Source organism: Phyllobates terribilis, unplaced genomic scaffold (genome assembly GCF_046119375.1).
Source record: "Phyllobates terribilis strain yellow unplaced genomic scaffold, ASM4611937v1 Scaffold_3__8_contigs__length_932513732, whole genome shotgun sequence".
Classification (NCBI taxonomy): domain Eukaryota; kingdom Metazoa; phylum Chordata; class Amphibia; order Anura; family Dendrobatidae; genus Phyllobates; species Phyllobates terribilis.
The window spans coordinates 696,650,585-696,675,421 of record NW_027362763.1 but is presented as its reverse complement, the minus strand read 5'-3'; the positions used below and the strand labels follow the sequence as shown (position 1 = coordinate 696,675,421).

General features: G+C 42.3%; 1 protein-coding gene across 1 annotated transcript in view; it reads left to right on the top strand.

Annotated features, from left to right (window-relative positions):
• Positions 1-24,837, top strand: part of TGFB2 (transforming growth factor beta 2) — a 125,810-nt gene that overhangs the window by 76,598 nt on the left and 24,375 nt on the right. Inside the window, exon 2 of the mRNA XM_073671925.1 lies at positions 23,695-23,858. Within this exon, the coding sequence (XP_073528026.1) occupies positions 23,695-23,858 (164 nt within the window). The remainder of the gene's footprint in view (positions 1-23,694; positions 23,859-24,837) is intronic.

Genomic DNA, 24,837 nt, shown 5'->3' with positions numbered 1-24,837 from the left:
ATTTTTTTTACCTTGTGTAAATGCCGCTGTTCTCCTGAATCCAGAAAAGTTTTTCTTTTGTTCCTGCGCCTTTCCATTCCTGAGATATAGTCCCCTCTTCCCTATATGTAAATGTAGTCTTTTTAGGGAAGGGGTGTGGCCTTCATGTAGACACCTGTAGAGAATGGTTGAGGACCACGCCCCCTTGCTAAAAGATCTAGAAGAGGAGGCCATATCTCAGGAACAGAGAGGCGCAGGAACAAAAGAAAAACATCGACAGATTCAGGAGAACAGCGGCATTTATGGCAGGTTAAAAAATAAATGACACATTTAGACAAGTGACAGGTCCTTTAAGAAAATTGGAAAAACTTTATTTGTCAAATGTCTTACCAATCCCATAAACTCCTGTAGGAATTCCATAATATTTGATTTGATTTTTTTTGCACAGCTTGTTTTATGTCCCTCTCGTCATAGGGGATTCACACTGCTCTGTTGGATGGAAACACAGCTCTAGTGTTTGAATAGAAGCCAGGAAGCATTTATTGTGGGTTGTACATTATAAGCTACTGTAGCACTTGAAATAGCAGCTATATTCCGGATATGTGAAGATTTATAATTAGTACCTTGTTTTAGGAAATATCTCATTCCTCGTAAAGCTGTTTTCAGTCAGTGTGTGCATAGTATCCACGTCAGACATTACCATATACATAACTGTATGCCGCATTTCATTATAGACCCTGACACACAATATACAATCTTTTGTCTACAGCAACAATATATGCAGCACTATGATGTCTATTCTCTAAAAGCGCACCAGCAGATACTTTGCGGTGTTTGTTCATACTTTTTTTTTTCCCTGGAAACAGCGCCACTCGTATCTGTGGTTATGTCTGTTATTGCAGCTAAATCCCACTCGAGTAAATAATGTACTGTAATGCAAGGCACAGTCCACAGTCATTAGTGGCAAGGTAAAATATTGGCTTTTCACTGTGAATGGGTAAGATTCTGGTTGGCCTATGTATCGAGTCTCTCTGGTTGGCACTGTTTATGGGAGCCCTCTGCCTGGCAATGATTATGCAGGCTCTCTGGTTTGAAATATTTATGTGGACACTCTGGTTGGCACTGTTTGGAGGGGGTCTGTCTGGCATTCATTGTTTGGTATTGTTTATGGATCTTGTCTTGTTGGAATTGATCATGGGAGCTCTCTTTCTGGCAGTGATTACGGAGAATCTCTACAGTATTTAGTTGTTTTATGATGACTCTCTAATTGACACTGTTTATTTGGTTTGGCTCTCTTTATGGGGTGCTCCGGTGGGCATTCTTTATATAAGCTTTCTGGTTGGCACTATTTATGGTGCTTCCTTTATAGCACTGTTTATGGGGGCTCTCTGGTTGTCACTGTTTATGGAGGTTCTTTGGTTGACACTCTATGGGGTGTTACTGGCTGCCAATGTTTGATTGCTTTCTGTCTGACACTCCGGGAGCACTCTGGTTGGAAATGTCTCTGGTTGGCACTGTTTATGGGGCTCTCTGGTTGGCACTGTTTATGAGGCTCTCTGGTTGGCACTTTTATGGGGTCTTTCTGGCTGCCAATGTTTATGATTGCTTCCTGTCCGACACAGTTTGCGAGAGCACTCTGGTTAGAAATGTCTCTGGTTGGCACTGTTTATGGGGCTCTCTGGTTGGCACTTTTATGGGGTCTTTCTGGCTACCAATGTTTATGACTGCTTCCTGTCTGACACTGTTTGTGGGAGCACTCTGGTTAGAAATGTCTCTGGTTGGTACTGTTGATTGGGGATCTCTGTTTGGCACTGTTTATTGGGGCTCTCAGGTTAGTATCCTTTATGGGGCTCTCTCATTGGCACTTTTTACGGGGGGCTCTCTGGATGACCATGCTTATCAAGACTAGTTTCAACTGTGTATGGGGGCTCTTGACATTCTTCATGAGACTTTCTGGGTGACTGTTTATGGGGGATTTCTGGGTGACAGTTTTTATGGGAGCTTGCTAGCACCATTAATGGTGGCACACTATCTATTATTATTGGAAGATGACCAGTATTTATGGGTAAGACTTGTGTCAAAATGTCCACAATCTCCCTTAAAGTCGTTCTTGAAATTATCCTTTAATTAGGACATAATTAATAGATGTATGGACATGGGATGCAATGAAATATGATCAAACCGTTAATATATCTGGCCACATATGCAAAAATAATAAAAAATATTATTGCAAATAGTCTTCATGCCAAGACCAATAGTTCATACAATATGTGTGAAAATTACAAAACATTGCGGAATCTCTTCTAGAAGTTTCTATGGGGTAAGTCACAACCCTGGAGAGCTTTACCATGTTTTCTGATGATGACACAGCTAAGCTGAAACAACTGCTAATTTATTATGTCTCCAGCTATAATATATTTCAATTATAGGTTCCACCATAATAGCGCCCCAGCATTTCCTGGACGCCTTGTTATACCCATTACATATTCATTGACTGCTGCCATCTGGAGTTTGTTTAGTGCTGAATTGTGTCAGGGTAAAAGTTAAGAAGTCAAGAACCGAGGGACGGTCGAAGGATTGGGGTTGCTCTTTTATATTTTGGGGTAGGAATGGATGAAAGAGAATGGAAATGGAGGATATTGAACTTTTTAGGGATTTTTTATTGTAGGGCATGAAGTATAATATGGTAGTGATATTATTAAAATTATTCACGGTATTCAAAAAGTTATAATGAGAAACCTTTATATGGAGAAACCTCTAAAAAATATTATCTTCCTGAGAAATCTGGAAAACTACTCTAAGAGAGGGACCATGTTATAGGATCACCTGGTGAGGTGGCATTTCAAACACACAGGTCAGGGAGAGCAACACAGACCGGAGGTGACAATGTAGTGAAGCTGAATGTGCCAGAGGCATGTGGATAAGTGAGAGTTAATAGGATATGCAGGATGGCAGATGGACGAGCAGAGCTGGAAGCACTAGATGCAGCTGAGTCAGATGTGCAGATTGTACAAGAACAGCAGAGATGGATAGGAAAACTGGTATTTTGCAGCAGGAGTGTGATTACACACAGGAATAACAGAGATGGATAGGCAAACTGATATCTTGCAGCAGGAGTGCGGTTACACACAGGAATAGCAGAGATGGATAGGTTAACTGGTATCTTGCATCAGGAGTGCTGTAACACACAGGAGTAGCAGAGATGGATAGGCAAACTGATATCTTGCAGCAGGAGTGTGGTTACACACAGGAATAGCATAGATGGATAGGCAAACTGGTATCTTGCAGCAGGAGTGCGGTTACACACAGGAATATGTTTAGATGGATAGGAAAACTGGTATCTTGCAGCAGGAGTGTGGTTACACACAGGAATAGCAGAGATGGATAGGCAAACTGGTATCTTGCATCGGGAGTGCTGTTACATGCAGAAATAGCAGAGATGGATAGGAAAACTGGTATCTTGCATCAGGAGTGCTGTAACACACAGGAGTAGCAGAGATGGATAGGCAAACTGATATCTTGCATCTGGAGTGCGGTTACACACAGGAATAGCAGAGATGGATAGGCAAACTGGTATCTTGCAGCAGGAGTGCGGTTACACACAGGAATAGCAGAGATGGATAGGAAAACTGGTATCTTGCAGCAGGAGTGTGGTTACACACAGGAATAGCAGAGATGGATAGGCAAACTGGTATCTTGCATCGGGAGTGCTGTTACATGCAGAAATAGCAGAGATGGATAGGAAAACTGGTATCTTGCAGCAGAAGTGTGGTTACACACAGGAATAGCAGAGATGGATAGGCAAACTGGTATCTTGCAGCAGGAGTGCCCTTACGCCCAGGATTAGCAGAGATGGTTAGGAAAACTGATATCTTGCATCAGGAGTGCCGTTACACACAGGAATAGCAGAGATGGATAGGCAAACTGGTATCTTGCATCAGGAGTGCTGTTACACGCTGAAATAGCAGAGATGGATAGGAAAACTGGTATCTTGCAGCAGGAGTGCTGTTACACGCAGAAATAGCAGAGATGGATAGGCAAACTGGTATCTTGTAGCAGGAGTGCGGTTACACACAGGAATAGCAGAGATGGATAGGAAAACTGGTATCTTGTAGCAGGAGTGCGGTTACACACAAGAATAGCAGAGATGGATAGGCAAACTGGTATCTTACATCAGGAGTGCTGTAACACACAGGAGTAGCAGAGATGGATAGGCAAACTGATATCTTGCAGCAGGAGTGCGTTTACACACAGGAATAGCAGAGATGGATAGGCAAACTGGTTTCTTGCAGCAGGAGTGCGGTTACACACAGGAATAGCAGAGATGGATAGGAAAACTGGTATCTTGCAGCAGGAGTGTGGTTACACACAGGAATAGCAGAGATGGATAGGCAAACTGGTATCTTGCATCGGGAGTGCTGTTACATGCAGAAATAGCAGAGATGGATAGGAAAACTGGTATCTTGCAGCAGAAGTGTGGTTACACACAGGAATAGCAGAGATGGATAGGCAAACTGGTATCTTGCAGCAGGAGTGCCCTTACGCCCAGGATTAGCAGAGATGGTTAGGAAAACTGGTATCTTGCATCAGGAGTGTCGTTACACACAGGAATAGCAGAGATGGATAGGCAAACTGGTATCTTGCATCAGGAGTGCTGTTACACGCAGAAATAGCAGAGATGGATAGGAAAACTGGTATCTTGCAGCAGGAGTGCTGTTACACGCAGAAATAGCAGAGATGGATAGGCAAACTGGTATCTTGTAGCAGGAGTGCGGTTACACACAGGAATAGCAGAGATGGATAGGAAAACTGGTATCTTGTAGCAGGAGTGCGGTTACACACAGGAATAGCAGAGATGGATAGGCAAACTGGTATACAGCAGTGGGAGTGCGGTTACACATAGGAATAGTTGTAAGTATAGGCAGCACCATAAATTAATAATTGGGTACCCTGATAGCAGAGACGAAGGTGTAATCCACACCAAGAATAGTTGAGAGGAATTTGTTATCTGGAATCTTCATTCAGCAGAGTTGTAGATGTGGACAATGACTTTAGAAGCTGGACTGAACTTGATATACTGGTAGCTTGATAAAAGTCAGGTGTAACGAAAAAGATAATTAGACAACTTGCTGAAGTTGAGACAAGTGAAAGGTGAAGCTTAATTCCTGAGAAACATGTGGTAGCAGAGTATTGTACTACTTCAATACTTAGGCAGCACATAGTTGCATTAGCCTTAATAGGTCTTGCATGAAGGCATCAGACATGCTTGCCAAGTTACCACAGTCACCTGGTGTAAACTAGCACAGAGGGAGCCGGCTATAGGAAAAGGGAGCAAAGCCCAGCATTGGAACCAGGACGGATGATGATTAACAAATCAGTTCTGTTCATGCCCAAGAGTAGAGTATCATCAGAACTTTTGATACTTTTCTATCCTCGAAGGTTGGGCAGAAAACTCATTATACCGGAGCAATAATATCTTTCCTGGGAAGGCTGCACCATATGAATTCTGCTTCCCATGGGGTCATATCAAGCATATGAGAGCCACCTGTGACCTCAGAAAGCCAGTTGGCCTTACAGGTGTATCCAATGTATTCGTCATCCCAACAAAGACTCGGGCTATTGAAATTTGATCATACAATATGAATGGTTTCATGGACATTCACATTAAAAGTCACGATTTTGGCAGAATAATTCTGCAAAAGGGACCCACAAAAAGGCCAAGATTACTACATTATTGCAACAAAAGTGGGTGATTAGGGTTCATCCTCTAGTGTCTATATGGACCCTGCATTTGCACTTTCAGATAACTTGATGCCATTTGATACATATTGTTATAAACAGAAAATCTGCAAAATACTTTGTTAAAAAATAGTTTTTTTCCCCCCAAAAAAACACTCCAATCTTCCTGCCTGTTGATAAGTGACTGAGATCAAGCAACAGGGGCCATGAAATGGAATACAGATAGAGAAGATGGGGGGTCGGTCTCTCTACTCTTTGCAGTAGTCATGCATTCTAGAAAGTGAGGGAAATGAAGTTCCAGCACCTATAGTGCTGGCAGAATACTGATGAACAGCATGAGGATTGGGACAGTTTGTGCACATATTAGACTGGTGTGTGCAACAAAAAGGCATATTTATCTTATTATGGGGGATGAAGGCAGCAAGACCGTGCTTCTCTACAGGTTTTGTATGAAAAGACAGGTACTCTCTAGAAACCTGATGTGGGGGAATTAAATATTGGTGAGTAGTGAAAACATTAAAGGGCATCTCACATTGAAGTAATGAACTTATTTATTGGGCAGATATCTCATATATTATTATTCTTTAACGCCCTTCGGCTCGATCTTGGGCCTTAGCGACTTGATGGATGAACGATCTGTAGGAAGATCGATCTTGTGCAAACCTAGATAGGTCCACCAGGGTCTTCTCCACCGTTATCTTGATAATATTAAGCCATCGGGTTGCTGGTCTTCCTCTTCGACTTGTTCCTTCTATTCTTCAGACCATGATGTCCTTCTCCAGTGATTACTCTCTTCGCATGACCATGACGTCCTTCTCAAGTAATTGCTCTCTTCTTATGACCATGATGTTCTTCTTCAGTGATTGCTTTCTTCGTATGACCATGACGTCCTTCTCCAGTAATTGCTCTCTTCGTATGACCATGGTGTTCTTCTCCAGTGATTGCTCTCTTCATATGACCATGATGTTCTTTTTCAGTGATTGCTTTCTTAGTATGACTGTGATGTCCTTCTCCTGTGATTGCTCTCTTCGCATGACCATGATGTTCTTCTCCAGTAATTGCTCTCTTCGTATGACTGTGATGTCCTTCTCCAGTGATTGCTCTCTTTGTATGACCATGATGTTCTTCTTCAGTGATTGCTTTCTTCGTATGACCATGATGTCCTTCTCCAGTAATTGCTCTCTTCGTATGACTGTGATGTCCTTCTTCAGTGATTGCTCTCTTCGTAAGACCATGATGTCCTTCTCCAGTGATTGCTGTCTTTGTATGACCATGGTGTCTTTCTCTAGTGATTGCTCTCTTCGTATGACTGTGATGTCCTTCTCCAGTGATTGCTCTCTTCGTATGACCATGATGTTCTTCTCCAGTAATTGCTCTCTTCGTATGACTGTGATGTCCTTCTCCAGTGATTGCTCTCTTTGTATGACCATGATGTTCTTCTTCAGTGATTGCTTTCTTCGTATGACCATGATGTCCTTCTCCAGTAATTGCTCTCTTCGTAAGACCATGATGTCCTTCTCCAGTGATTGCTGTCTTCGTATGACCATGGTGTCTTTCTCTAGTGATTGCTCTCTTCTTATGATGTGTCCAAAGTAGACGAGTCATAGCTTGGTGATCCTTGCTTTGGGTGACATCTCTGTCTTGATTTGTTCCGAAATTGATTTGTTTGTTCTTCTTCCCATCCATCATATTGATAACATCCATCTCCAGCACCACATTTCGAAGGCATCGATTCTTCTTCTGTCTTGTTTCTTTATTGTCCAGGTTTCGCATCCATATGCCACCACAGAAAAGGCCAGACTATGTACGAGCCGAGTCTTCGTTGCCAGTAAAATGTCCCTTGATTTGAAGACCTTGTCCAGTGACTTCATTGTTGATTTGCCCACAGCTATTCTCATCTTGACTTCCGATGTCGTCGCTGCATCTTGAGTGATCATTGATCACTTGAAGTCCTTTACAACTTCCAGTTTGTCGTCGTCCATCTCAAATAAGTCCAGGTCGCACCTGGCCGTAGTCAATATCTTTGTCTTTTTTGTGTTGAGTAGCAGTCCCATGTTCGCGCTTTCTATATATTATATCTCATAGATATTCTTAGATCTCCATTGCTCATCGTTTCATCTTATAAATGAATATTGCAATTCATTTTCATGTCCTGATTGCATCATCAGATTGTATCAGCTTCATTCATCACATGCCATGAAACATTGTAACACTGCCGTACGTCAAGCGACCGCGGAGGAGGCTGATTAAGTCAGTGGTATGCGCTATCACACGTTTCTTTGTTTTAGATGGTTTTCTGGGAGTTAATGAGGCTAATTGAAAACTGAAGCACAGTTTATTGCGCTGACATTATGCAGAAGCGAGCGGGAGAGATAATTACACTTCAATTTCCTTGCCCCAAGGTAGAGACACATAATACCATACTGAATAATTCAAATTGTGGTTGTGCAATCGCTGGGAAATGCCCCACCAGCCCCAGTTCCTTCAACATTGTGTTTATCATGTACGACCTGACGACTTCCAGACACTGGCGACCCTTTGGAAAAGACTGCAAAAGGCAGAAGACTTTGGGAAATGTTTATTTGCGCTTGTATTTAAAACTTTCAAAATGTTAGTGTGTTTTTGTTCGGAGAACTTCTTATGCTCGTGGTACGGTAAACACTGGGCTGGCTTTTTAATTAATGGGCTCTGGAGCCTGCTCTCTATAGAAAGCCTACGTATCGTCTGGTATCATACAGCTTTTGCAAACAAATGTTGGAAATCTAAGATGTATAATGGGCTGATGGCAGACTGTTACGTTACAATATTTATTTCTGCGCGTTATTGATGACCTGTTTTCCCATGTGAGCCAAAAACCAAAGTCTACGGTTGATTTTTTTTTTTCGTGAGGTTATCACTTGTCGAAAGTGAAAAAAACAAAAGAGTTAGCTTTAAATCTTAGATTGAAGTTGAAAAGAAAGAACATCGAAAAGGGTGGCTCAAAAGGGCAACCTCCATCTGTGGGTTGAATGAGGACATACGGATGTCATAGAGGGGGTCCCCTCTAAGAACCAGAACGAAGAACAACTTCCACTCTTTGGACCAGCCACTTAGAATGCACTTGAATGCAGACAATTTATTCATACTGGAAAGAAACATTCGAAGGGGGGGCTCAGTAGGGCAACCCCTGATGGATGTCATAGATGAGGTTCCCTGCTCAGGCCCCCTCTATGAACAGAACAGAGAACAATTTCCACTCTTCGGACCAGGTCCATCCATTCTTTCTATGGTCGGACAGTTATTTCAGCCATAGGTTGCACTTGAATACAGAGAATTTCTTCATACTGTAAAAATCATTGAAAGGGGGCTCAGTAGGGCAGCCCCTGATGGATGTTGTAGACAAGGTTACCTTCTCAGGACCCCCTCTATGAACCAGTGACTTCCACTTTTTGGACCAAGTCTATCGATGGCTAGTTTTTTAGCTAACACTGGTGAAATGTATGGCCAGACATAGCTTAAAGAGGCTGAGGACATTTTCATTTTTACTACTAAAATCGTTTTATTTGGGCTAAAAATAATTTTTGCAATTGGGTTTCATTACAAAATTTTTACTGTTTGGCTTTTATAGGTTCTTTGATTTGGTTTGTGGCTGACAATTAGCTCAGAAAAAGATATCTAGAGTTATAAACTCTGCATCAGACTGTCATAGCCAACTGACTGACAGATTCTCAGTTACCTCATTTTGCAGCCGGGAATAGACAGTGCAGCACTGAGACTATAGAAGGCAAACGATGCAACGTTTTTATTGAAACCCAATTGCAAAAATTATTTTTTCGACAACCCCTCGGACAGCCCACTCTTGGGTGTGTTTGAGAAGCCTGATTTGTGTATCAGCGACGATCTTGCTATACTCGCTGCCGTTCAGGAAGCAGTTTTCTTCATGAGACAGCTCTTTTAGGAGTCAGAAAATGTTGATATGGTTTCTCGTTTCTATAAAATGTTTTACAAGGAAGGGTGACCTATTGCAAGGTTCAAAATGTGCTCCCATCGATTGTGCTCAGTGCCGTTTCACACTCCCAATGGGGTCTCCCACCACATTTTTTTGCAACCACAAGGCGAGGGTATTTTGACCACTATTGCAATTTTATTTATTTGCATAAATCTCGTGCATTGCACATGCTCAGTACACTCTTTCCTATAGGTAATGGCATTACTGTAGTTCTGGGCATGTGCAATACATCAATGATGCATTTGCCCAGACAGGGCAAATTACTGCGCATGCTCCAGACTGGGGATGCACAGCTCATGTAGGACATTTTGCTGCCGATAGTAGTGACGTAGCAGCACTGAAGAACTGTCAATCAAGGTTATCTTTAATGCTTTCCCTTAAAGGGGTTGTCCAGGATTGGAAAAAACAGCACCGCCCCTCTACAGGTTATATCAGGTATTGCTGCTCAGCTCCATTGAACCTAATAGGGCTGAGCTGTACTATGTGCAGATCAGCCCTACTCACTTGAATAGGGATGTGCTGCAATACCAGATGCAGCCATGAACAAAGGTGGCGCTGTTTCTGAAAAAAACAAACAAACAGAACGCTGTTACTTAATACAGGATAACCCCGGCTCCTTGTTACCATCACCAGGAATTGATGGTTAATCATAGCGATCTGCTTGACTGGCAGTTACAATAGGTCGGGCTTAGTCGCGCTGTAATAACAAAATATTTTCTTTAATTGAAGTGGATTTTGTAAATTTCCAGAAAGTCTGTTTAGTTATTGGAAGGCCTGGACTTGACTGATTGGGATGAATTTGAGGACATCGCTGGTGATTTGGATTAATTAGCATGCTGTATTGATGAGTCCCCGCAGGTTACGGCAGCTCGGAGAATGCATCCTTTTGTGTTGGCTGTGGGAGTTGCATGGTGTTAGTGAGGAGCTCCGTGCAGGTGCATCCTCCCCATCTGCCATCAGCGCCCCTTGAAGTTAGTGTTTCACAAGTCTCTGGTGAATATTCCTGACCTCATGCATTAACTCTGAAGGCATCAAAGAACCAGAGAGAAAGTCAATTTCAAGCTTTTTATATGAACCAGACACATGCACAATGACGTATGGAGTTCAGAGGCTCAGCGTTACCCGTCTAGATGTGTATTATATGGTCCTGAGGAATAATTCTGCAATGCAGTACAGCGTCTTGTTTCAGGGGTATAGTCACCTCCATCCCCATAAAGACCTTCAGTTACTTTGTAAATATATTATCCTATCTTACATTACCTTACTTACTTTACTAACCTGGAGTTACATCCTGTATTATACTCCAGAGCTGCACTCACTATTCTGCTGGTGCAGTCACTGTGCACATACATTACATTACTGATCATGTACTGATCCTGAGTTACATCCTGTATTATACTCCAGAGCTGCACTCACTATTCTGCTGGTGCAGTCACAGTGCACATACATTACATTACTGATCATGTACTGATCCTGAGTTACATCCTGTATTATACTCCAGAGCTGCACTCACTATTCTGCTGGTGCAGTCACTGTGTACATACATTACTTATCCTGTACTGATCCTGAGTTCCATCCTGTATTATACTCCAGAGCTGCACTCACTATTCTGCTGGTGCAGTCACTGTGTACATACATTACATTACTGATCCTGAGTTCCATCCTGTATTATACTCCAGAGCTGCACTCACTATTCTGCTGGTGCTGTCACTGTGTACATACATAACATTACTGATCCGGTACAGATCCTGAGTTACATCCTGTATTATACTCCAGAGCTGCACTCACTATTCTGCTGGTGCAGTCTCTGTGTACATACATTACATTACTGATCCTGTACTGATCCTGAGTTACATCCTGTATTGTACTCCAGAGCTGCACTCACTATTCTGCTGGTGCAGTCACTGTGTACATACATTACATTATTGATCCTGTACTGATCCTGAGTTACATCCTGTATTATACTCCAGAGCTGCACTCACTATTCTGCTCGTGCAGTCACTGTGTACATACATTACATTACTGATCCTGAGTTACATCCTGTATTATACTCCAGAGCTGCACTCACTATTCTGCTGGTGCAGTCACTATGTACATACATTACATTAATGATCCTGAGTTACATCCTGTATTATACTCCAGAGCTGCACTCACTATTCTGCTGGTGCAGTCACTGTGTACATACATTACATTACTGATCCTGAGTTACATCCTGTATTATATTCCAGAGCTGCACTCACTATTCTGCTGGTGCAATCACTGTGTACATACAGTACATTACTGATCTTGTACTGATCCTGAGTTACATCCTGTATTATTCTCCAGAGCTGCACTCACTATTCTGCTGGTGCAGGCACTGTGTACATACATTACATTATTGATCCTGTACTGATCCTGAGTTACATCCTGTATTATACTCCAGAGCTGCACTCACTATTCTGCTGGTGCAGTCGCTGTGTACATACATTACATTACTGATCCTGAGTTACATCCTGTATTATACTCCAGAGCTGCACTCACTATTCTGCTGGTGGAGTCTGTGTACCGGAGCTGAATCCAGTGGCGATCAGCTGATCACCTGGATGGGTTCCAGAAGAGAAAAGTGTAATAATGGGGCCTGCCAATAATTGCCTCTGATCTGACTTACACGTTTATGGAGGTGACATCCATGTAGTTATATGTATTATTAGTTGCACTTTATTTGACAGGAAATTAAATATTTCTCAGAGACTCCAGAATCTCAAGACTCCTAGAAGGAAATCCTGCCCCAAAGATAATTTTCTTTCCATATTTCGGGAGCTTCTCGACCGCACCAACTCCATAATAATATGATTATAACAAGGGATGAAAGCGGCCGGTGAAAGGTTACAGTAATCAGGACAGGAAATGAGCGGAACAAGGCGGCGATGGCTGACAGTAATGAGATCTGCAGAGAATGATGGCACCGAGGAAAGGAGCAATAAGATCGGCCGGGCTGTAGCATCTGACATCCTTCTTCTATTCCAGCTTTGGCTCCGCAATTTGTAGACAGATGGATGAGGTTTGTGTAGAAAGTCGGCCATTGTCTCTTATATATAGATGAAGACTGTATTCTGCGGACTCTGAGGCTCGGGGAAGGACTCTCATATCTCATCATCACTTATTCTGCTGTTTTTGCTAAACGTTTTTTCTGACTTTTTCTAAAGGAACTGGATAAAATTGACACTAGATAGATACACGGGCACAAGAAGAGAAGCTCTCCAATGAACTGTGCAAAAAAACTGGACTTTTATTAGCCCATGTGCTGACATTTTGGTTCACAGAACCTTTCTTAAGCCTTCTGTCAGCCAAAACGTCATTACATGGGCTAATAAAATTCCATTTTTTTGCACAGTTTATTGGAGTGCTGCCTTTTTCACCCTCTATAATATTGCACAAATTGGGTTTTTGTTTAAGGAGGCCTTGCACCCAAAGATTTTTTTCATTGTACTTTTTGATAGATAGATATGAGATAGATAGATAGATAGATAGATAGATAGATAGATAGATAGATAATGGATACAGATAGATAGATAGATAATAGATAGATATATAATAGATAGATAATACATAGATAGATAGATAGAAAGATAATATATAGATAGATGATGGATAGATAGATAGATAGATAGATAGATAGATAATAGATAGATAGATAGATAGAGATGGGATAGATAGATAGATAATAGATAGATAGATGATAGATAGATGATAGATAGATAGATAATAGATAGATAATAGATAGATAATAGATAGATGATAGATGGATGGATAGATAGATAGATAGATAATGGATAGAGATAGAGAGATAGATAGATAGATAGATAGATAATAGATAGAAAGAGAAAAATATTTTTTATAGATATTTTTGATAGACATGAAGTGTCAATAATCATATAGATATGATAGATAGATATTAGACAGATAATAGATATATAGATATGAGATTGATAGAAATAGAGATAAATATTTATTATAGATACTGTAGATAGACATGAAGTGTCAATAATCAGATAGATTCATAGATATTAGACAATAGATAGATTTATAATAGATATAGAAAGCTTGAGCAGACTTTTATTCTAAGCACTTGCGTGGTAGGCAAGTGAAAAATTACAAAACACAGACAACAGCTGTTTCGAGATAAGCAGGCGCTTCTTCTTGGTCCCAGGAAGACCAGGAAGAAGCGCCTGCTTGAGGCGAAACGACTATTGTCCATGTTCTGTAGTTTTTCACTTTCCTACCACGCTGTAATTTTACTTGCTTGGAATAAAAGTCTGCTGAAACTTTTTACATGGGTGAGTGCCGCATATTCATTCTTTTTCTTCAATGGAATTCGATTTTTTCATGCGTTTTGCTGAGCACCACCTTAGTGTATAGGGAAGAATGTTTTAAGTGCTGGTATACAACATTTCTACTTGGAAATAGTTATATGGGTATTTTACAGCTTTTTTGTATGGCACTACTTTTTAATGTATTATTTAGACACAGTATGATGCTATTATTTTGGCGGTATTATTTATTTTACATCCTATTGAATAATGACAGCACCTGGCACTGAGTGAAGTCTACATAGGTCCGTTTTCAAGGGCTTTTATTGTGTTTTCCTTCATATTGTATGTACATACCGTATAAGCATGGCCATTAATGATACTAACACGTGAAGACTCATTTCATTCTCGTACTGTTGGGTGTGGAAAATAATGGTCAGGGTGTGGTAACATTTGGATCCCAGCAATTTTACAGTTCAGATCTGCTGAAACGTTGCTTGGTGTCTTACTAGTGAGGATAATCCAGGCAGCAGAAGGTTGACAGAATTTACATGTTATTTTGGCAATTTGCACGGCTGCTGTGACAACGAGGTGGTTTGGCAAAGCAGAAGCATTGAGTCTTGTGCTCGTCTCTCATTGCATTCAAGAGAGAGGGAATAGAAAACAGAAGATCTACTGTTATCCGTCTCCCCCAGGAGAATACGGCCAGGGATTTTATCCAGAATCATTAGTCCTTTTTCCCAAATTTCTCATACTTTTATTGGTCATCTATCTGCCAGTTTGGGTTTCATAACAGGACGGTGGAAACATACTCCATGCAAGCTATAGTAAACACTATCCTAGCGCTCGCTGCTACTTTCGAAATGACAAAGAAAGTGACAATTTTTGCAAAGGCGCGACTTTGCTTAAATGACTGTTATGCAAAGTGCCCACTTGACCCCTCAGGAGGCAGGGGTCGATGAGCTCATGTTTAGAGCAGCGTGCATTTTTTTGGGTGTTATTTTCATAGACAATACCACCTGGATTATTTGCAAAAAATAAATGGATGTGAGGATGACAGCAGCAGGAGTGGACTATGTTGATTTTGTGGGAGGCAGTGACCTGACCATTCATTTGTTAACACTTGTTAGGACAGAGTCTCATAGAAACCTGGATGGTGTCATGCAGTAAACAGTGATTAAACACTTTTAAAGCTAATTAGAAAATTGGACTTGAGTACAGCAGCAGGAGAAGGGTGTACTGATTGTGTTGGGGGCAGTAACCTATTATGTGATCTTGTATATGAGGACAGTGTTATACATGACAGAGAGAGTGTCATGGGTAGAACATTATACGGTAATTTTGTCATGGCCATGATGACAGCAGCAGGGTTTGACTGTGCTGATTTTGTGGGAAGCAGTGACCTGACCACTCAAATGTTAACAGTTATTAGGACAGAGTCTCATATACAGCGAGATAATATCATGTGGTTAGCAGTGATTAAACACTTTAAAGCAAATTAGGAGAAGGGAATGAGTACAGCAGCAGGTGAAGAGTCTGCTGATTATGTGGAGGGCAGTAACCAATTTTCTCATGCAATCTTGTTCATAGGGACAATGTTACATATGACATGGACAGTGTCATGGGTAGAACAGCCTACAGCAGTAATCATAGCGATGGTGGCAACAGCAGTTGATGATCGTAAGGGAGGACTGTGCTGATTTTGCGGGAGGAAGTGACTTGACCACTTGTGTGATAAGGTTTGTGAGGACAGAAACACACATATATATGTATATATATATATAATATGAGAGAGACAATGTAATGAGCACTCTAAAGGCAAATAAGGAGGAGAGCAGCAGAAGTAGAGTGTGCAGATCATTTGGGAGGCAGTGACTTATCTACTCATTTATTTTTCTCATATCTAGCAATTTAAGGACTGAACACATCATTCGTGAACAGGGATTAGATAAAAGCAGCTTGTGGAATTAGGATAAGCTCTTTGATCAGCATAAAGGCGTCTTACTCTCCAATAGCTCTTCTTTAATGAGGGCCCTCTGCTGTCTGTATCTACTGTACAGTATCTATCCATCTATCTAGCTATTATCTATCTATCTATCTCTCATATCTATCTCTCATATTTATCTCATATCTATCTATCCTTCTATCTATCCATATATCTATCTATCTATCTATTTATCTATCTATCCATCTACAGTATCTATTATCTATCTATCTATCCCTCATATCTATCTCATATCTATCTATCCATCTATCCATCTATCTATCTATCTATCCTTCTATTTATCTATCTATCTTTCTATCTATTATCTATCGATCTATCTATCTATCCTTCTATTTATCTATCTATCTTTCTATCTATTATCTATCGATCTATCTATTATCTATCTATCTATCCTTCTATCTATCTATCTATCTATCTTATATTAACACATTGTTTTAATCTAAAGTTTAATCAGCTATTACTGGACTCTGACTATATCCCAGTTTTTGTTGGCATTTTGTGCATTGAATTGGAATATTCCCCCAGTCCATGAGAAGCCGGTCACATCCTTGATACAGGAAGCATTTTTCCCCCGGCTCAGCAAACATTCCAGAAGACGCCATCAATCCTCCAGAAGCCACTGACATCAACAAAGGAGACTGGTTTTCCAAGTGGTGCTAATATTTATGAATATTGGTGCGGCCCCCGGGGCACAGCCCTTTTCTTTGATGCTTTTCTGCACCCCGGCATCGTTAGCATTCAGCATAGATACTGTACGTTCAGGGTTTCATGGTACATCGGCTTTGGAGATTGCTTAATTATTTTAATTGCTGGTGGGAAGAGAAATTGGCCGGGATCTAAGAAGGGTAACGACTGTGTCTAATAAGGAGATGGAAGTGTAAATATTTGCGGATCCCCTCTAGATGACGAGCGCGTCTCAGAGACCAGGTTGGAAGCAGAAATTGTGAAGCGTTGGCCGTAGACCAAAGAACAGGAGCTTCATAAACACAAAAGACCATAAAAATAAATCTTGGTAACACTTGTTTACCAGCCGTAATTACATCGGAAGACGTTACTTAGAGTCTACTGATCCTTACAGAAATCAGGCAATTATACCGAGCTCATCCTTCTTATACATTGTGGTCTTGTGTTTTTCTTTTCCCTTTCGAGGAAACAAGAGACATTTATTTTTTTTCTCCACTCGCGTTAATCTTTCGATGTTTGTTGCCAATGAAGAATTCGCCAACAAGCCGATGCCTGGAACACACAACTTAAGATTTTTTTCCTTAAAGGGAATGACCACATCCCCGTACAAGTTTGCCACCATTTATTTTACCTAATTGGGAAGTTCAATAGCAATTAGGTAAAATAACTGACACCAGTTTTGGGGATTGGTTGTGTACATAGTGGACCACCACTGCCATAGACATTGAATTGAGCTCTGGTCACAAATGCGTGCTACTGCTTTATCCACGCGGAAGACATAGCATCGCCAAGCTTGGGATTGGTGACTGCTGAGATCATGCATTCAATAAAGGGGTTGTCTCCCGAACAACATTGAGATTGGTGGTGCACAGGCCTGACCACCACACATGCTCACTAGTGATGCAATTGAGTGGTGGACGTAGCATTCTTGGGATTGGTGGCTGTTGAGTTTCTGCAGCAGATAAAGGGGTTATGCCAGTCACATCACTGATCACCTATCCACCGTGTGATCAATGGGGGTCCTTGCCAGGGCCCCCTCCAGGTTATTGTGGGCCCTGGGCGAAAGAGTCTCAGTGGGCCACTTTAACACATACCACAATTCATGATGCACAGATACCGCAGAGAAATATATATATAGTACAAGGCCAAAGATTTCACTTCTTACATTACATGAGTGATATTTATTGTAAATTCCACAATAGCTCAGAAACCGGCGAATCCTCGCAGTGCACAGTGCAGACCGGACAGTATAGTCCTCCATACAGTATTATGGGCCCCATATAATGCTCCATACAGAATAATGGACTCCATATAACACTCCATTCAGAATACTGGTCCCCATATAATGCTCCATACAGAATACTGGCCCCCACATAATGCCCCATGCAGGATGTCACTCCCCCCCCATATAATGCCCCATGCAGGATGTCACCTCTCCCCCCATATAATGCCCCATGCAGGATGTCACTTGCCCCCCCATATAATGCCCCATGCAGGAGGTCACCTCTCCCCCCATATAGTGCCCCATGCAGGATGTCACACACCCCCCTCCCTTATAATGCCCCATGCAGGATGTCACTTGTTCCCCTCCCATATAATGCCCCATGCAGGATGTCACTCCCTCCCCATATAATGCCCCATGCAGGATGTCACCTCTCCCCCCATATAATGCCCCATGCAGGATGTCACTCCCCCCCCATATAATGCCCCATGCAGGATGTCACCTCTCCCCCCATATAATGCCCCATGCAGGATGTCACTTGTTCCCCACCCATATAATGCCTCATGCAGGATGTCACTTGTTGTCCCCCATATAATGCCCCATGCAGGATGTCACACACCCCCCATATAATGCCCCATGCAGGATGTCACCTCTCCCCCCATATAATGCCCCATGCAGGATGTCACTTGTTCCCCTCCCATATAATGCCTCATGCAGGATGTCACTTGTTGTCCCCCATATAATGCCCCATGCAGGATGTCACACACCCCCCTCCCTTATAATGCCTAATGCAGGATGTCACCCATCCCCCATATAATGCCCCATGCAGGATGTCACCTCTCCCCCCATACAATGCCCCATGCCTCCGTACATGTAAAAAATCAAATACTCACCTCACTTCTCCTCACCTGCTGCCGCTGCTCCAGACTCCTTAGCCGCGTCGCTGTCTTCTCGCTCTGCACTGTGACGGCTCAGGAGAGAGCGCGGTGTAAAGACGTCATCGCACCCTCTGACCTGAGACGTCACAGTGCAGCAGCCGCGGAAGAGACCGGACCTGCTGCGGAGGCACAGGGAGAGGTAAGTATTGTGCCGCTGACTGCCGGGGCCCTGAGCAAGCAGGGGGCGGGCGCTGGCACCGCACCGCTCATGGGTCCCATAGCTCCGTAATGCCCGACGGTGAGTGGGCCCCTCCCGCTTGCTCAGGGCCCCGGCACTTGCCCGGGTGCGCCGGGTGCTGACGCCGGGCCTAGTCCTTGCAGTCAGATCTCTAGAATAGGGTTCCTGTGCCCCTCCTTATATTTGGTGCTATAGTGTGCATGCATGACCATTGACCAGCCTTTAGTTCCCTCTCTATGAGGGCAGTAGACATACACCCTTCTGTCCCCATAGACCCAGAAGTGAATTGAGCAGTGGTCACACATTTGCACTGCCATTACATTCACATGGAGGACACAGGACTCTTGTTCTCAGGATCGGTGGGGTTCTCAGCTGTCGTATGCCCGCAATCAATCAACTTAAGACAACAGTCTTGGATAACTCATCAAAGGTAGAAAATATGCCCGGGCTAGGAGAATTAAGACTTAAGCTAAGACATTGCTCTGTCCTACTCACTTCAATGGAGCTAAGTTGCAGACTCGAAGAACAAAACAGTAATGTTTACTTTTTCTTTCTTCTTCTGCAACCCCCTTAATGCATCTTGTTCCAAGTCAAATGGGACAAGAGGTGGAAGAAGCGATCAATGGGAATAAAAGTCATAGAACCCATCTGATCTATTTTTCTCTGAAGGAACGGAGGGTGTTTGACAGCAAGTGCCAACCATTACTTCCTGCGAAAAGTTACATTGTCATGAGACCCAAGTGGAGAAGAACATGAACCAAGAAGGAACATGAGCCAAGAGATAAGTTATAAATTCGTCAAGATCAGTGTTTCCTACTATGACCCTCGAGGAAACCCCAACCGCTCATGCCCCACTAAAAACTACGGTAATTAATCTTTTCAAATATTGGCTCATAGAGCGATCAGCTGATCACCCCTCGGTCCTGCTTCCACCAACTATGGAAAAGAGTTGATTTTACTGGGGGTTTACAGACATGTTCTTTGCAGCGGCTGCTGTTCCATAAACCCCTTACCAACATATGACGTACTGATACGTCCTATGCTGGCTTCTTGACATTGATGCCAATGGTATTTACAGCACGCAGGTGGGGGTGCATCATTCTATGTGTCCATCATAACACAATCATGGGGTACCGGTAGGTTGCCAATATGGCCTGCGGTATCCCAGTACCTGTCATGACAGTTCTCCTGTGAATGCCATCTTCTGACTGGTGTTCATGGGAAACCATGATTTTTGCTATATACAACAATACTGCAGTATTGATGTATATAGCACAAGCGATTGGATGATTGCAGGTTCAAGTCCCCTAAGGGGACTAACAAATACAGTTAAAAATGAAAAAACAAAATGTTTTTTATAATATATATAAAAGTGCAAAGTAACCCCCTTTCCCACATTAAAAATTAAAAAAAAATACATATTTAGTATTGCTACGTCCGTAAAAGTCCAATCTATCAAAATATAAAATTAATTACCCAATCTGTAAACGATGTAATGAGAAAAAATATATAAATGTGGTTTTTTTGGCAATAATGCAAAAAATTCAATAAGAGGCAATAAAAATGATATCAGTAAAAACGTTGACTTGGGGCGCAAATCCAAACCAAAAATTGGAAACGTTATGGGGCTTTTTTTTTTTTTTTTAACAAATTCACCAAATTTTTTTTTATCACTTAAATACAAAAAAACTATGCAAGTTTGGTATTTCCATAATCGTACTGACCTGGAGAATCATATTGCCGTGTAATTTTTACCGTATGGTGAACGCTGTACATAATTTTTTCTTTTCAGAATTGAACTTTGTTCGCAATTTTACCTCCCTTGGAATTATTTTTCACGCTTTCCAGTACATCACATTGATAAAATAAATGGTGTCATTCGAAAGTACAACTCATCCCTCTAAAAACAGGCCTTCGTACGGCTTCATACTTCAGACAAAATTAAAAAACAAAAACGCAATAAGCAAAAAATAGCCATTGTTGGGAAGGGGATAAATAACTTTTTCAACCTCCAAGGAAGTTTTCGATAAGTGAGCTACTGAGGTTCTTTAAGGACTGGAATGGGAAACTCTGTTTTAGATCCATCTGGAACTTTTCCCGGTTGACCCGTGGTCCATCAACTCTTCCTGATGCCAAATGCAATGAGTGTTCGGATTCTTTACAACAGCTGCACAACAGGAGAGATGGAGAACTATTTTTCTCATAGATTTAGCCTTCGGTGGATGTACTTGACCTTCCGTAATTTAAATGTTGCTTGGTAGTCAAGGTCTTGTTGTCATCACCTGTGATTTAAAGTCTTATATATCAGTATGGGTTTTTTTTTATCCTTGGTCAACACCAACACAATAGAACCTCCTTTTAGTAATTTTTTTCTCTTTGCTATGTCATAAACCTTAGCAGACACAATTTCAATGTTAGTTAAAGGGATTTTCTCATCTCTTAAAGTTGGGGAAAATCACACAGATTCTTTTTTTTTGTTAGAAGGGTTCCACAATCCTAAAATGATCACAGATTGTACTGAAATCCCTTCAATAAAATGTAAACCGTGTAGGAGACAAATGGGAAAAGGTGTTCAGTTATTCTGCAGCACCCCCGCAGGTGAAATGAAGCATTTACCCTTCTAGTTGGATTAACTCAGGTTCACATCATTGTTTAAGCTTTTTTTGCAGAGAAAAATATTTCAGCAGTTTGTTTTTTTCAAGTGAAATGACTGGGCCCGTCATCTCATAATTATATTGTAAATTAAATGCACATTCGTGTTCCAGGGGTAATTGGATTATGGCTGCATAGAATGAGTGACGCTTATAAAATGTGCCACAACTAGTGCCACGTCATCATGTGTCATAGAGTCCTACAGTCACTGGAGGTGACATCACCATGGACAGCACCACCTGCTTTTACACCCACGAGCTCTAATTTATGGAATATCTTGTGACAATGGCACTTGTCGATGTCGTGAAATATATTGGTCAGAAAGTCAACAGTGAGTTCTCAAAGTTGATGTATTGGAAGCCATAAAAATGGGTAAATGTGAGAATTTGAGCCACTATGACGTAGGCCAAATTTTGCATGTATTGGGTTATCCCATTATATGGTAGATCCTGTTTGGTATTCCCAGTATAGTGCAATTTCTTTGGGAAGTCCCAGTATACGGCAGGTCTTTTTGGGTGTTTCCGGGATATGGCAGGTCTTGTGGGGTGTTCCCTGTGTACGGCAGGGCTTGTGGGGTGTTTCCGGTGTACGGCAGGGCTTGTGGGGTGTTCCCAGTATACATCCAGTCTTCTGGGGGGTTCCCAGTATATGGCCGTGGCCGATCTTGTGGACTGGTCCAAGTGTAAGGTAGGTTTTGTGAGGTGTTTCCGATATACGGCAGGTCTTCTTGGGTGTTCCCAGTATGCGGCAGGTCTTGTGGAGTGTCTTCCAGTATATAGCAGGTTTTCTGGGGTGTTCTCGGTATACAGAAGGTCTTGTGGAGTGTTCCTGATATACAGCAGGTCTTGTGGGGTGTTCTCAGTGTACGGCAGGTCTTGTGAGAGGTTCCCGGTTTACGCCAGGTATTGTGGGATGTTCTCGGTACACGACAAGTCTTGGGAGGTATTCCTGATATACGCTAGGTCTTCTGTGGTGTTCTTGGTATGAGCTAGCTCTTGTGGAGTGTCTCAGTATACAGCAGGTTTATTCGGTACACGGCAGTTGTTGTGGGGTGTTTCGATAAACAGCAGGTTCTGTGGGGTGTTCCCAGCAAACGTCAGATCTTCTTGGGTGTCTCCTATGTACGGCCGGTCTTGTTGGGTAGTTCCAGTATATGGCAGGTCCTGTGGGGGGTTCCCAGTTCATGGTAGGTCTTATGGGGGTGTTTCTGGTCCAAAGCAGGTCTTGTAACGGGTTTCTGGTATGCAATGATTAGTGCATGTCAAAAGTGGTACAAGAACAACCGGTACACCGGCAGCCGAGTGATCAGCTCTCAAGGCTTCATGATGTGGGTGGGCAGTGAAGGCGAGCCTATCTGGTCCAATCCCATAGAAGACCTGCAAAAGCACAAAACTTCTGCCGAACATGGAAAGGTGTCACTTGGTATATGTAGCCAATGGATTGCTTCAGATGTGTCCAGAATTTTTAATAAATACTTACTTGGAAGATTTTTCCATTTTCAGCACTATAGTCCCATTAGTTGTATACGATCAGAACCTCAGAGAACGTCTTGAAAATAACTGATATTAAAGAGGTTGTCCACTACTTTTACCTTGATGCCCTATCCTGAGGATAGGTCATTAGTGCCTGATTGCCCGGGGTCCAACACCTGGCACCCCCGCCGATCCGCCGGCCAGAAGTACTTACTTGCGGAGCTTGGCCGTCTACTTGTAGTCGCTGCCGCTGGGTACTACACATCCGTCGCCTACTGAATAGAAAAGGAGGCGGATGTGCAGTACCAAGCCCTGGCCACAACAAGTAGACGGCCGGGGTGCCGGGTATCAGACCCCGGCCGATCAGACATTGAAGACCTATCCTAAGGATAGGGCATCAAGGTAAAAGTAGTGGACAACCTATTTAACTAGTACCCAGCTACTGATACATGTGATTATGTTTTGTATCCTTGTGTGGACATCTTTAGATAAATGCTTTTTTACTGTATTTAAGAAATATATATATATATTTTTTTTTTTTCTTCCAGATGCCATATACCCAAATTATTACAATGCTTACTTCAGAATCATCCGGTTCGACGTCTCTGCAATGGAGAAAAATGTCTCGAATTTAGTGAAGGCAGAATTTAGAGTGTTTCGTTTACAGAATCCAAAAGCACGAGTATCAGAGCAACGAATAGAACTGTATCAGGTAAGTAAAAGGTTCATTCACATCTGTTTATGACAGGAGTTCTGGACAGTACTTAAAGGGGTTGTCTATCTTTAGGGACTTTTTTTCATAAAATACATATATTTTGGGCTAAACATTATTTGTGCAATTAGGTTTCAATCAAAATTTTCTAATTTTCTTCTATAGCCTCGCTGTTGCACTATATATTGATATGATAGCTGCAGAATGAGCATACTCAGAATCCGTCATCATAGGGCCGCAATCATAACTAGAGTCCGATGGGTCAGATGTCTGGGCCCTTGTAGTGTTCTAGATCCTATAAATACATATGTGTTCGCCCCCCCACACTCCCATATGGTGTCCCCTATCTTTGGCCCCTTTCTGGCATAATATTCTCTATCCTGAGCCCCTTCCTGGTATAATGTACCCCATCCTGGCCCCTTCCTATAATAATGTTCCCTATATTGGCCCCTTCCTGGTATAATGTTCATTATCCTGTGCCCTTTTCTATAATAATGTCCCCCATTCGTGGCCCCTTTTTATAAGAATGTCCCCCATCCTGGGTCCCTCCCTCGTATAATGTCACCCATCCTGGGCCCCTTGCTGGTATAATGTCACCCATCCTGGGCCCCTTCCTAGTATAATGTCCCACATCCTGGGCCCCTTCCTAATATAATGTCCCTCATTCTGGTCCCCTTCCTAGTATAATGTTCCCCATCATGGGCCCCTTCCTAATATACTGTCCCACATTCTGGGCCCCTTCTTGGTATAATGTCCCCCTTCCTGGGGCCCTTTTTGGTATAATGTTCCCCATTCAGAACCCCTTCCTGGCATAAAATCCCACATCCTGGGTCCCTTCATGATATAATGTCCCACATCCAGGGCCCCTTCTTGGTATAATGTCCCCCTCCCAGAGGCCCTTATTGTTATAATGTTCCCCATCCTGAACCCCTTCCTGGTATAATGTTTTCCATCCTGAGCCCCTTCCTCGTATCAGATT